This window comes from Heloderma suspectum, chromosome 1 (genome assembly GCF_057233095.1).
Source record: "Heloderma suspectum isolate Gila_16-S chromosome 1, 16-S_ref, whole genome shotgun sequence".
Taxonomy (NCBI): domain Eukaryota; kingdom Metazoa; phylum Chordata; class Lepidosauria; order Squamata; family Helodermatidae; genus Heloderma; species Heloderma suspectum.
In genome coordinates this window covers 180631642-180646908 of record NC_139458.1, presented here as the reverse complement: position 1 = coordinate 180646908, position 15267 = coordinate 180631642, and the positions used below count along the sequence as shown (strand labels likewise).

At 42.6% G+C, this 15267-nt stretch overlaps 1 protein-coding gene across 2 annotated transcripts in view; it reads left to right on the top strand.

The window, feature by feature from the left end:
• Nucleotides 1-402: 402 nt before the first annotated feature.
• LOC146358460 (prolyl endopeptidase FAP-like) overlaps nt 403-15267 on the top strand; it is a 95833-nt gene continuing 80968 nt past the window's right edge. Inside the window, exons 1-2 of one of the 2 annotated variants that reach the window (XM_084811775.1) lie at nt 403-540; nt 9001-9114. In XM_084811775.1, the coding sequence (XP_084667901.1) occupies nt 454-540; nt 9001-9114 (201 nt within the window). In that variant the 5' untranslated portion in view covers nt 403-453. Of the gene's footprint in view, nt 541-8821; nt 8892-9000; nt 9115-15267 lie in introns of those variants that run through there. The other variant, XM_084811782.1, reaches the window with a different exon arrangement.

Sequence of the window (15267 nt, the reverse complement as noted above, 5' to 3'; positions counted from 1 at the left end):
ACTCACAGAGACTAGGTTTGCATGAACACCACAGGTCACCGTAGCTTATTTAAACCATGGTGGGTTATGGCACATGCTAGTGGCCATTTTGCATATTCAAGAAACAGCAGGCGGTTGCCATGGTTTATGTTGTGCAAACCCGGTGAAGGTGACTTATGAGAGGGTTGTATAACGCTAAAAGGGCCATGGGTTATGCAAGGGTTGTTTAGCCTTCACATAAGCCACCCTGTGACAGATTGCACAACAGAATAAGTCACAGTGGCTTGAATATTTAAAACGCCTTCATGTGCCACTGTGGCTTAAACAAGCCATAGCGGGCTGTGGCAATTGTGCGAACTGATGCAGTATCTTTAAAGTTTGGGGAAGGAAACCCTCTTGAGGAATTGTATGAGAAACCTCCTTGCCAAAAGGGGGAAACAGAACAAAGCAGAGGGTTTCATTGTTTTGCTCAGTATGGTGGTGAAGGAAAGGAAGCCTTCCTCCAGTTTAAGACCTTCCTGGGAGCAGACACTCGATAAAATTGTTCCTCAGCTGGGGGAGGTAAGAAAAAATAATAGACATGTAGCTAGACTTCTACTGATGTGGGAGGAGGAATCTAGTTTGGAAGCGATTTTGAACAGATTTTGATGAACCCAAGTCCTAGCTATTTCAAATATTCAAAGACTATTAGATGTTTACAGTGAGTAGATCAATCCTTATTCTCATTGCTGTTGAATTCTCATTTGTAATCACTGTGGTAGAATATCTGTTCTACATTAAAATAGCCCCTGGTTCAAATATAATCTTGGCAACAAATGTTTTTTTTTTATGAGCTAGAACCTGATATGGCCTTAGAACTAGCCCCATTCCCTCATCCTCAGCCACCCATCTGCGATATGGGGACAAAAATATTGGCCTACTGTGTTGTATTCAGGCACATTGAATTTACTGTTCTCTGGCCAGCCTGCAGGTTTCCAACCACCCCCCTTCCCTTGCGCTAAAAGAAACCCTGTTGTTGGCCTGTGGGTTTAGAAGCCTGCCAAAGAGCCGTATATAACCCAGTTTAATAAGCCTCTGACATAACCAATAGCTGTGTGGAACCTGAATGCAATAATTAAGGTTCAGTGGATAACACACCTAAGCTAATGTATATGAAGCACTTTTGAACATCTAGGATGTGCTACATAAATAGAAATGCTACGTATACAATTCCAAGTTTCTTCCTTGCTTCCTTCAAATACATTTCTAAACATACATAGAATTTTTTAAGATTTTGCCAAAGCACTCATTGAGTGGAGGGACAATTCAGAAATATTTTAAATAAAATAAAGCTCAGGATTGCCATTTCTACCAGAAGACCTCCCCCAACAAACCTTGTCTGTTGCTCTTTTGCATATTATTATTTACATTAGGGCTATCCTCTAATGAAAGGAACTTTAGCTGCTTGATAGTATGAGTTTGAATTAATTAATCAATGAAATCAACATGTACTTTCATATGAATAAAACAATCATTCCAAAGAGTGGGGGGAGCACTTACATTTATTTTTAGATGATGTACATACAGTCATCATGGCGATCACTCGTGACTGAGTAAGATTGTCTTCCAGAGAGAGAGTCTTAGCAGTGGGTCTGCAGGTGGCTGTGAAGGCCAATTCTGGTTCTACACAGCCTCCCACAGTGAGGACATCAGTTTCCAGGTGGAAGGCGGTCACGATGAGGATGTGCCTTCCGCTGAGCTCATTTCTTCCTTTCGCTCTGTACTCGTGCTTCTTCAAAGTCCATAGCGCCTTTAATATAGGCTGACCTCCAGTTGGAACGCTCATGGGTTAGAGCTTCCCAGTTCTCAATGCTTATGTTACATTTTTTTAGATTAGCTTTAAGAACATCTTTAAATCTCTTTTGCTGTCCACCAATATTCCGTTTTCCATTCATAAGTTGGGAATAGAGTAGCTGCTTTGGAAGACGATAATCAGGCATTCGAACAACATGGCCGATCCAGCGAAGTTGATGTTGGAGAATCATTGTTTCAATGCTGGTGGTCTTTGCTTCTTCCAGTATGCTGACATTTGTCCATCTGTCTTCCCAAGTAATTTGCAGAATTTTTCAGAGGCAGTGTTGGTGGAATCTTTCGAGAAGTTGGGAGTGGCGTTTATAGATGGTCCATGTTTCACAGGCATACAATAAGGTTGATAGTACAATGGCTTTGTAAACAAGCATTTTGGTCTCCCTGCGAATGTCCCGATCCTCGAACACTCTACGCTTCATTCGGGAGAATGCTATTTATTTATTTATTTATTTATTGCATTTATACCCTGCCTTTTTTCATCTTGCAAGGAACCCAAGGCAGCTTACATTATCCTCCTCCTCTCCATTTCATCCTCACAACAACAACCCTGTGAGGTGGGTTGGGCTGAGAGTCTGTGACTGGCCCAAAGTCACCCAGCGAGCTTCCATGGCCGAGTGGGGACTAGAACCCGGATCTCCCAGCTCCTAGTCCAACACTCTTGCCACTACACCACACTGGCTACACTCGCAGAACTCAGGCGATGCTGAATTTCAGCGTCAATGTCGGCTTTTTTGGAGAGATGGCTGCCATGATAAGAAAAGTGATCGACTTTTTCCAGCATCACACCGTTAAGCTGGATTGATGGCGCTACAGAGGGATTGATTTGTGCTTGCTGGTAAAGCACTTTGGGGGGTTTTTATGTTAAGCGAGAGGTCGAGCTTTTCATATGCTTCTGCGAAGATGTTTACGATAGTTTGGAGATCTTCCCCTGAATGTGTGCAGATTACATTATCATCAGCATATTGAAGTTCTATGACAGAGGTTGTAATTACTTTACTTTTTGCTTTCAGCCTACTAAGATTAAAAAGTTTTCCATCTATTCGATATATGATTTCTACTCCAGTGGGAAGTTTCCCTTCAACAAGGTGTAGAATCATAGCGATGAAGATAGCAAATAAGGCTGGAGCAACGATGCATCCCTGTTTAACGCCTGATCCCACTTGGAATGGATCACTTTGAGAGCCATTGTTATCCAAGATTGTTGTCGTCATGGAGGAGCTGCAAGATGTTCACAATTTTATTAGGGCATCCGGTTTTCAGAAGGATGGTCCAGAGTGCAGTACAGTTTACCGTATCGAAGGCCTTAGTCAGATCAATAAATGCCATGTACAGGGGTTGGTTTTGCTCCTTGCATTTTTCTTGGAGCTGTCGTGCAGTGAAGATCATATCCACTGTCCTTCTGGAGGGGCGGAAGCCATTTTAGGATTCAGGGAGGATGTCTTCTGAGATAGGTAGAAGGTGGTTTGCGAGGATCCTTGCCAGGATTTTGCCTGCCGTAGCTAGAAGGGAGATGCCTTGGTAGTTTCCACAATCTGATCTATCACCCTTTTTAAAGAGAGTGATAATTATGGCATCCCTGAAGTCTGCTGGGATCTCCTCCCTCATTCAGATTTTTTCAATGAGCTTGTGAAGCTGTGGTGTAGCTTCAGGCCCTAAGACTTCAACAGGGATCCCATCGGGTCCACTAGCTTTATTATTTTTCATTTGGTTAATGGCTTTACTGACTTCCTCCAAACTAGGGGATACTGCAAGCTCAACTCTGGTTTGTTTTTGTGGGATTTGTGAGAAAGCCACAATGGAGTTACGGTTAAGGAGGTTGTGGTAATGCTCTTTCCAATGCAGTGCAATAGACTCTTTGTCCTTTAGAAGTTTGGCACCATCTATTGAGCGTAAGGGGTTTGTACCATGGTTTGTTGGTCCGTAGATGGCCTTTGTGGCATTAAAAAAGCCCCGTGCATCATGGGTATCTGCAAAATGCTGGATTTCTTGAGCTTTCTTTATCCACCAGGTGTTCTTAAGTTCTCTAGTTCTTCTTTGGACTTCACTGGCGTAGATTTTTTTCTTAGCAGCACAGTTGATGTCTTTTTGCCATATTTGGAAGGCTTTCCTTTTCTTATCAATGATATATTCAATCTCCCTATCATTCTCATCAAACCAATCCTGATGTTTCTTAGTTTGGTATCCGATAGTTTGTTCACAACCTGCGACAATGGAAGTTTTCAGTTTATCCCAGTGTTCCTCGACATTTTCAGTGATTTCCATAGGTAGATGTTCCTTGAGAGTTGTTTGAAAGCAGGCTCACTTAATAGGATCTTGAAGGGCTTGGGTGTTCATTTTACACCTCGGTTTTCTTCCTTGGAGCTTACGTTGAGTGGCAATCTTAATGGCCATCGTGGAACGAATTAATCGGTGGTCTGTCCAGCAGTCATCAGCACTTATCATGGCTCCGGTGAGGAATACATCGCAGCGATCTCTGGCATGGACAGTTACATAATCTAGAAGATGCCAGTGCTTCGACCAAGGGTGCTTCCATGATGTTTTAAATTTATTTTTCTGGCAAAGAAGTGTTTTGATAATGACAAGATTATGCTCTGCACATTTAGTCAGAAGTAGAATTCCATTCTGGTTGCTATTGCCGACTCCTTCTTTCCCAATGGTCCCCAGCCACAAATCAAAATCACACCCAACTCTTGCATTGAAATCACCCAGGAGGATGATTTTGTCCTCCTTAGGTATTTCTGATAGTATGGTGTCCTATCAGCTGGGAGTAAAATTTTTCTTTGATGTCTTCATCAGCATCTAATGTTGGTGCATAGGCACTTAGAATAGTTGCCTGCTGGTTTTTTGTGAGTTTTATTCGGAGGGTTGAGAGTCGTTTGTTAATGCCAGTAGGAACTTCTGACAAGAGTTTTATAAGATCATTTTTAATAGCAAAGCCTACTCCATGTATTTGTCGTTCTTGTTCAGGTAGTCCTTTCCAGAAGAAGGTGTAACCTCCTTTTTCTTCCTTCAGTTGTCCCTCTCCTGCTCTTCGAGTTTCTTGGAGTGCTGCTATGTCAATGTTAAAACATCTCAGCTCCCTTGCAATGATGGCAGTCGTACGTTCAGGGCATTCACTATCTGTATTGTCCAGCAGTGTGCGTATATTCCATGTTCCAAAGTTCATTTGTCTTTTGCGACCACTAAATGGTGACCCCACTGGACGCAGTAATCCAGTCAGGGAAAAGATGAGGCAGACTATGTTTAGGGCACCTTTTCTAGCAAAAAAAGCCTTTTTCATACAATAGGCCACCATTTTAGAAGGTGTTCTATGTAAGAGAAGGAGGAATTATTTTTGTAATGCTTATATTAACAGTAACACTTAAAAATCTGCTGCCTGATTGATTTGTAATTGATTAATCAACTAAACATACTTTTTTAAAAATTCAGTTGCCTAACTTATTAATAGGTTAATCAACTAAACATCCTGAGCCTCTTAAGTAGGAAAGTGTAGTCATTAAGCAGCTTGCATATTCCCATTCTTCCTCCCATTTTATGGCCGAACTAAAATAAGACAAGCAAAGGGCTGGATGTGCCTGATCTCGTCTGATCTCTGAAGCTAAGCAGAGTCAGCCCTGGTTAGTACTTGGATGACAGACTGCCTGGGAATCAGGCTAACTGCATTGAGCAGGGGGTTGGACTCGATGGTCTTATAGGCCCCTTCCAACCCTATGATTCTATGAATCTATGAAGGGCACAACGACAAAGCACTTGTGTAGGCAGGTGTCCACACATTTGTTGTTGAAGGCTTCCTGTTCCTTTATTTCTCTTGCAGCGCTCCTCATTTGGAAGATGTCTGCAGCTGTGTGAAGTGACCACTAGAGCCCACTGTAGCACTTGCCAAATGCAGTGCAGAAAAATTATCTTTGTGCCCAGCAGCTGTGCCCAACTCAATCCAGCAAGGGAATTCACAGAGAGAAACTGCACATGGGAACAGGAGGGTTTATCATTCTGCTTGGATACTAACAGATGCCTCTTTCCTGAAGTTGACATAGCTTCACCCCATCCCCAGAGGCCCAGTTCCCCCACTCCTCCTTCCCCAATCTCTCTCTCTCTCTCCCTCGAGGGTGGCTATATTGGGGATCTAGATTTCCTTTTATTTAAAAAATCCTGGCTTAATAACAGAAACATACAAGCCATAAAATGACCACAAAACCCAAGCTCTTAGAGCACTCCCCACCCCAAGGGAATAGGCACCATGGTTGCTATAGCAACTCCGGTCTTCCAAAGGCGCCTGCCTTCTGTACTGAAAATACACAAAACAGTCTGATACTGAGTTAGATCAGTAGTCTATCTAGTTTAGTATTGGTCCACACTGGCTGGCAGTGGCCTTCCCAGATCTCAAGGCAGAAGTGCTTCTCATTCCTGTTGTTTGTGATGTTGGGAATTGAACCTGGCCCCTTATACATGAGCTATGGCTCCTCAGTTCTGCCCAGCATTTGTAAAGAATTCATTATAGGGTTATCACCCGATTAAAGACATCATAGTTGATTAATCAGATGAGTTTTAGTTGATTAACCTGGATCCATTTCAAACCGGCTTCAGAGCAGGATACAGAGTTGAGACTGCCATGGTTGCCTTGGTGGATGGTCTTTGCCTGGGAATCGATAGGGGGGGGGGTGCATCCCTGTTGATTCTTTTGGATCTCTCAGCAGCATTTGATACCATTGATCATGGCATCTTTCTGGATCGCCTGAGGGAGTTGGGGGCACTACTCTGCAGAGGTTTCATTCCTTTCTCTCAGGACGGCTCCAGATGGTGTCACTTGGGGATAGTTGTTCCTTGAAAAAGGAATTATGTGGAGTCCTTCAGGGCTCCATTCTATGCCTGATGCTGTTCAGTATCTACATGAAAACACTGGGAGAGATCATCAGGAGGTTTGGGGATGAGTGTTATCAGTATGCTGATGACACCCAAATCTATTTCTCCTTAACATCCTTATCCAAGGAAGGTATGACTCCTCTGAATGACTGCCTGAAGTCGGTAAGGGGCTGGATGAGGGAGAACAAGCTGAAGCTGAATCCAGGCAAGACAGAGGTGCTCATTGTGAAGGGTACTAACTCAGGTATTGAGGTATGTCAACCAGTTCTGGATGGGGTTGCGCTCCCACTGAAGGAGCAAGTCCGTAGCTTGGGGGTGCTTCTTGACCCAGCCCTGCTCCTGGCACCCCAGGTGTAGGCACCGGTGAGAAGTGCCTGTTATCAACTTGTTGGCTGATACGCCAACTACTCCCATTCCTGGAACACATGGACCTGGTAATGGTGGCGCATGCGCTGATAACCTCTAGGCTTGATTTCTGCAATGCACTGTACTTGGGGCTGCCTTTATATTTAGTTCGGAAACTTCAACTGGTACAAAATATGGCAGCCAGGTTGATCTCTGGGGCATCCTGTGGAGACTATATTACTCCGGTTTTAAAATCGTTTCACTGGCTGCCAATTTGTTTCCAAGCAAAATATAAAGTGCTAGTTCTTACCTTTAAAGACTTATATGGTCTAGGTCCAAGGTACCTTAGGGAGCGCCTTCTCCCCTACATCCCAGCCCACCACCTAAGGTCCTCTGAAGGCTGTCTGCTGTGGCTGCCTAATGTGAGATTGGCACACGCAAGAGGACTTTTTCCTTTGCCGCCCCTCAGTTGTAGAATGACCTGCCAGTTGACCTTGTTGAAAGTTTTTAAGCAGGCATTAAAGACGGTATTATTCTGGCCGGCCTTCCCTTTTTAGAACTCTTGTTTCTTTTGCTGACTTTTGTATACTGTTTTTAAGCAGTGTTGCTTTAAGCTGTGTTTTATTGTTGGATTTTTAAAATGTTTTTAGTTCAAAGTTGTTTTTAGTTATATGTTGTTTGTATATATTGTCCCTATGTTTTTATGTAAATGGTTTTTAAACTTTGTATATTGTATTTTAATGTTTTAACTTTTGTAAACCACCCAGAGAGCTTCGGCTATGGGGTGGTATAGAAATGTAATAAGTAAAAAAAAATTAAAAACTCAATTGAGCAAATCTGCATACATTTGCATGTGACAAAAAATAGCTCTAATGGGAAAAATATGCTTTTAAAAAATCTGAGATGATGCAGATGCTCACATAGATTGCCTTACAAGACAGCATTCTCTATTCTCTCACACACAGGAGGAAATGCCTCTTTTAAGATCTCCCTTGCCATCCCCTATTTTTATAAGTACTTGTACTGAAAATAATTGAAATCTGTTGACTGATTAATCCAGGCACCTTTGTAGTTGTTTTACAGGACAATCCTATACATGTTTCTTCAGATGTAAGCCCCGTTGGGTTCAATGGTACACTTCCAGGTAAGTGGGTATAGGATGGTAGCCTTAATCAATTAAGGCAGGAGTGAGCAACTTGTGGCCCTCCAGATGTTTTGGCCTACAAATCGCATCATCCCTCACCATTGACTGTGCTGGCTAAGGCTGATGGGAGTTGTTGGCCAAAACATCTGGAGGGTCATAAGTGGCTCATCCCTGAACTAAGGCTGCAGTGCTGTACACCAGCGGTGAGGAACATGTGACCCTCCAGATGTTGTTGGTCTGCAACTTCAATCAGCCCTAGCCAGCATAGCCAATAGTGAGGGTTGATGGGAGTTGCAGTCCAACAGCTTGAGGCACACACATTCCCCTTCCCTCCTACTATATATTAATGCAATTTTATGCATGTCTACTAAGTTCCACTGAGTTCACTGGGACTTGTTCCCAGGTAAGGGTGTATAGGATTGCAGTCTTAAAGCATTTTTTATTCAGCTCCTCACCAAAAAGGGCTTTTGGAGCAGCTTAAATGCAATCAATAAAAACAAGAAATCCCTGCCCATAGGCTTAGGATCTAAAAAGACTCTACACAAAAGGAAAAAGGGATGTGGAAGGAAGAGGGGAAAAAGTGGTCTTTCAGCAAGGCTGGTCGAATGGCCGTGTTTCCTATCTCATCTCTCTCTGCTACCATCTGGTGGAATGGCTGCTCATGGTGACAGTTAAGGAAGGAGCCTTACAGCAGGGCTCGTTCAATGACCTGAGAGTAAGCATAATTGAACTGAATAGGCTTGCACTGTAAATGTTTCTGCCTTTACATGCTGATCCTCTTCACTGATGCTTGTGGTTTAGAATTCTAGTTTTCTTCATTTCAGAGTCCAGTGGATGAGAAACATTCACTGCAGCGAATTGACCATTGCTGGTTTTTTGGAGCAATCACGCCTTACTTAGCAAAGAAGATGAAGAAGCAGAAAGCCCAGGAAGTGGAGGTGAGCAGATGAGTTACTATGAGAAAATATGCCACATCTTAGGTTGTTCCCTTTATTTTCTTGGCAAGGCAGTGGCGCCTTCCACAGACCTATGAAGGCAGGAATTCAACAAACGGAACATCCTTTATCACTATATGTCTGTGCTAGGGGGAAGCTGCAGCTTGTGGTGCTCAGCCATGTCACTCTTAAAGACCCACTAACACAAAAAAGAAAAGAAAAAACAAGATGACTATTCAAGACTCACTGTTTTCCAATCACACCCTTTACCTTACCTAGACCTCCCCAACCACAGTGTCTGCTATGGAAGAAAATTGTTCAAAGGTAAAGAATATGCTTTGTATTGTAGAAGAGACCAGATTCAACCCAGCCAGTACTGGCAGTAGTGAGCTTTGGGGCCTGATTCAGTATAAGGCAGTTCCTACCTGCTACCCTGCTGCTTTCCTTTATGAGAATTGCAAGAGGAAAAACAGTTCCTTCAAAGGAGCAGGTGGTTCAGACTCAATCCAATAAGGCACTCTCCGTTTCTTTGCTCTTGGCACACTTTTTATAAAAGCTGCAAGTTGGGTGTGACAATCTTACTGACGTTTGAATGCTCTGATGCAGTTCCACTCTGAGGAAATCAGCTGAGAATGTCTTTAAATAGCTGTTTGGCATCCATAACCCAAAAAGGTCAGGTTTTAAGTTTCTCTTGTTCGTTATTTCAGTGCATTGACAGGAATGTTGAGGAGCTGCTTCTGGAAATGTGAGGGGCTGGGGGGACCAGTTCTGATAAGCAAACCAATAGTGGTCTAATAGACCAATAGTGCAATCCTGAACATGTTTACTCAGAAATGAATTCCAGTGAGTTCAGTGGGACTTACTCTCAGGTTAGTGTACATCGGACTGCAGCTTAAGTGAGATTTGACAGCCAGCAGAACTGAACATTGTGAACTACATGAGCATTTTATTGAGTGCTTGTGATTGCTCAGTTATGATTGTTTGCGGGTTCTTTACATGACATCCTCACACTCCAGGGCCTGTCCCATGCTTTGCAACCATTATCACTTTTTTTTTTCCTAAGAGGAAAGTGTGGTATTTTTTCTGAATGGCATTATAGTAATTATACAATTCTGCTATGCCACAGTGCCACACAGTGGTTGTATAATGGAACATACAGAAAGGCGGAGAAAGAAAACCTCCAGAAAAAAAAAAAGTATAAAGGAGCCAAACTTAATCCTGCAAAGAATCCAGAAGCAGAAGCCTCAGGAAAGATGCAGGTTAAAAGCCTCACATACACAAGCCCCCAGTTGGCTCCAGACTTAGTCATACTTAGAGTAGACCCACTGAAATCAATGGGATTTAAGTTAGTCATGACTTCATTTCCTTCAGCTATGGGCCTCATGTACCCATTTAGCCCAATTCTATGCACATTTACTTAGAAGTAAGTCTCACTGTCTTCAATGGGATTTATTCCCAAGCAGGGTGGATAAAAATCAATGATTAAACAAATACATTCTAAAAACAGATATATATTTTAATTGCCTTGGCTACAGCCCAACTGGAAGCTAAGAGCTTTTCTATATGAGGCAATTATCATGCGCTTGTCATTCCCTACTCACAGTTGTTTATGGATTCATTAGATGACATCATGACCCTCTAGTTTTCGTTTCTGTGTCTAACCAGCACTTTTGGCAATTTTTTTTTAGAATAGGGAAAATGCAGTATTATTTATGAAAGTGAAAGAAAATGCTTTTTCCAGTTATGTATTTGAGCTATTCTACTATACAACAGTGCTATCCAGAGGTTATATAAGGAAAAGCAGGAAAGGAAACATTCTTCGTTTAGTACTTGAATCTCAGTTCTGTGACAAAACAAAAGGAGGTACAGTGGCTTAACAACCTCATGTAGAAAAGCTCTCTGTCTAGCTAAACCAGCGGTCCCCAACCTTTTTGGGACCAGGGAACCGGTCCGTGGAAGACAATTTTTTCACGGACTGGGGGGGGGGGATGGGACCGGGCCGCAGTAGGGGTTGGGAACCCCCTTACCTTGGGTCGATGGGGGGGGCGATCCGTCCCTCCTCCCCCCCCCCCCCGGAATCCTCGTCAGCCCTGGCCGGCTCCGCTCCACGGCGAGTCCGCAGAGCTGCCGGCCGGCTCTGGCCAGGGGAGGACTTCCAGCCGCTGGGACGCAAATGGCCATAGCACATACCGCATAGCAGATGCCATTTACATCCCTGTTCTTTGCAGTAATAGGCTATTACTACAAAGAACAGGGCCGGAGCCGGCCGGCAGCTCCATGGACTCGCCGCGGAGCCAGCCAGGGCCGGCGAGGATTCCGGGGCAGGGGGAAGGGACGGATCGCCTCCCCCCCCCACGGACCCAAGGTAAGGGGGGGTTCCCACACCCCTATTGTGGCCCGGTCCCTAACAGGCCATGGACCGGTACCAGTCCACGGCCCAGGGGTTGGGGACCCTGAGCTAAACAACTTCGGCTTTCTGCTAAGGTAACTGCTTCTAGCTGTCTCTCTAATGGATGTGAGAAGCTGGAGAGAGATTCCAAATCATTAAGGACCATCCATCTTCTTTTGTTATGCCACCTTTCAGATTTATTAATTAAAAAACATTGTAAATACTAAGTTTCTCTAAAATAATTAAGATAATATTCAATAATCTGAATATAAACATGTTAGTCTTTCAGTTAATCACTGAATTGAATTAGTGCATCTATCCAGTGGTGCTGCTAGGTAATTTTACATCCTGGCTTTAGAGTGCAATCCTATGGTCCCTGGCGAGCATCCCAGAAACGATAGGATACTTTGGCTTTCCCCCTCTGAGGTCAGAGACAGCGCTCTGACCTCAGAAAGGGGAGTCAGAGATCTGGGCCCCTCCCCTGCCCAGTCAGCCAGTGCAGAACGAACACAGCTGCCTCTCCAAGGTCAGAAAATTTACTTTGGAGAATGGGAAAAGGGGTTGTTCCAGTGGGCAGGGAGGGGAGGAGACTGGAGAGGCCAGGATATTATTTATCCTGAGCCTCCTCCAGGCTCTTTGTCTCCCCCTCTGAACTGCCCTTGCTAGATGGGCTGAGAAACCCAACAAGAGACAATACAGGAGATCGGGGGACAGGGAGGTGAAGATTGCCTCCACCACTCTTCCTTCTGGCTTCAGCTCTGCAGGGCATAGTAATTTTGGAAAACTTCAAGTTCAGAGGCTTCTGAGCAGTAAGGGCGCAATCGATAGGATTGCGACCTTATTGGTCTTATGGAATGGCTCTTTAGACAGCCATGTGCATTACTTTAATTATGAAGCACACAACTAACATTTATCTTCTCTCCTCCCTGCCACTTTGCCAACCCTGATGAAAAAGAAATACTCTAAGCATGTGCAGTTTTGCATTTTAAACTCACTTAAATCATAGAACTTTCATGACTACAGGGGAAAAAATGGAGTTTCCTTCAGCTGCCCTGAAGCTAGCCACATTTACAATAGGTTCCATGTTGTTGTTGTTGTTTTGAAAATACTTTTTATTCTATTTTTTATCTTTATAAATAAAATATACAGTACCAACAACCTAATCAGTAACTACAATTTCCCAACGATACAGTATTCTTAGGAGGACACAGCAACAATGAAAAAGAAAAAAGAAAGAAAAGAAAGAAAAAAGAAAACAGAAGAAGAAGAAGAAGAAGGAAGAAGGAAGAAGAAAGCATGAAAAAAATAAAAATAAAAAGTTATTAAAAAGGATTAAATTTAAACTCCATTACACAGAAATGTCAAATTCCATTCTACTTAAAAATTATACCTATAACATTGGCAATATTACAATTCAATACAGCATAAATAATCAACCTTATATTTCAATATCATATCATCAGTCTTATAACAAGGAAGCAGGCCTACAATTCATTTCCAGTAACCATATATTGCCCTTCAGCTAACATATAATAGTAAAGCTTAACAATTTAACCAGCCAAAAATCTTACTAACCAGTCTCATAATAATGATAATAGTAATAAAAAGGAAGGAGATTAAAAAAGGACAAATAATAATAATAATAATAACAACAACAAATCACTAATAAATTTTATAATGTTATATAATAATAAAGCTTAAAAGCAACCTTACAACAATCACTAATGTTCTATACACCCTCAAGCAGTAAATTTAAGTACAGTATATCATACCCATTTTAAAAAGGAAGGATTTAAAGAAAAGAGAGAAAGAAAAAAAAGGAGAGAAGAAAAAAAAGGACGGATATATATATCAGCAATTATCTCTGGTCTAGCCTGAATCTTACAGACTAAACATAGCCAGTTAACAAAACATGTTTGTAGATTCCAGTTCATGGGGCTGGAACAGAAATCTCACACAATTTTCCATTTAGCCACGCCTCCACCATTTCGTGCTTTAGAAACTTCTTCATCTGGCCTTCAGAAAAAATGCAAAATGCAGCAGGATATTTTCAGTGATAGTATAAATTCATTTGTTTTGCCAAATTTTTCACCTTGCTAAATTGCCTTCTTTTATCAGCAACTTCTTTGGTGTAATCCGGAAATAGCATAACTTTATCTTATTTCCAAAAAAGATTTCCGCCCTCTCTTGCCAAACACAGGATATAATTTTTTGTGGAGATTCTTGCAAATTGGACTATAATCATATAACCAGTCCCTTTGGCATTTGACACACTGAATGCCTGCTCAATTTCAAATGAATAATCAGATGGCACAGGGAGTATATCATGCAAAAGCTTATCTACAAAAGTAGACAAATTTACATCAGCAGGTAAATCTTTAATACCAACAATGTGTACATTTGCCCTGCACGCAAAAACCTCCAGTTGAGAAATTCTAACGGAAAAATTGTTGAAAAAAGCTTGTGACGTAGTCTTGTTCCCTGCCACCCGATCTTGCAGCTCGTTAACCTTTGCCTCCATTTTTTGCCAAGAAGTGTTGATTAAATCCACAGCCCCTTGCAGGGCCATGATGAAATTTTGAATTGTATCCAACCTCTTAGCCTGTTCAGCAAATTGCGAAGACAAAGTTTTTATCAGAGCAAGTAACTCCCCTGTATCTTCGGTTCTTGGAGCCTTTGCCAAGGGAGGTATGGGGGTGGGTGGGTGGAGATCCTTTTTTTCACTTTGATGTAGCCATCCTTCTCTTCAAACAGATCTTACAGGTCCTCAGATATTGTTGGTATTTCTTAATCCATAAACTACAATGGAGCACGTCAGCCCTGATTTCTCCTAATTAGATAGGAGGTTCAAAACAACTTTGAGCAATGATTAAGCTCTGGCAGGATAGTCTCAGAGTCCAGCCCCCCTGCTAATTCACACAGAGATGAAGTTCCAAAACTTCATCCAGATGCTGCTCCTGCCTCCCCTTTTAATTCCAGGGGAGAGATGAAAAGGTTTTTCAACCTTTTAAAAAGCTGTTTGAGATAGCGTCCCATGGAGGCTTCACGGAATGCTGCGAGGGCGGCATTGGCTCCGACTGGAAGTCCGCTCCATGATGTTGTTTAAAAGGATAATATCTTTTCAAACTAAAAAAAAAATTAGAAACAAGCATCTGCAACCATGTACATGCCCAGCTGGCCAGCCCCTGAGTGTAAAATGTTTTTTAAACTAAGAAGAAAGGAAGGATGTTACAGTGACAGAGTCGTCCCACCAGGCCTGCTGATGCCGGGCCTGTTTGCATCTGCACTGACCCATCATCTGCCGCTGTCTGGATGGTCATTTAGGAGCCCTGCTGGAGTTCAGACCCAAGGTCCAGCCCTAACTGTACTACTACTTATACCAGATAGATTGAGGGTCAAACTACACATTATGCTAATCGTGTAGCTGGGCCTGATAGTTTTATTTACTCTAGTGTAACTGTGTGTGGTCCCAATTAGTATCAGCACCAACGTTCACCAGGAAGGGAGGGTTATTGCCCCCCTGAAATTCCAACCACGCCTACCCCAATGGGAGGGTTAAAAAAAAAAGTCTCCACTGGAGGCAATGGATTTTTTTTTCTTTTATTAATTCCACCCCTACCACACCGGGGCGGGAGGAAGGGGGGAGGCAGAAACAGGTTTGTGGGGAAGGAGGAGGAGGATTCATTTTATTTCTCTACCATGCAATAGCTGAAGCTCTCTAGACGGTTCACAAAAAATACACAACATAATACAAGATAGTAAAAACA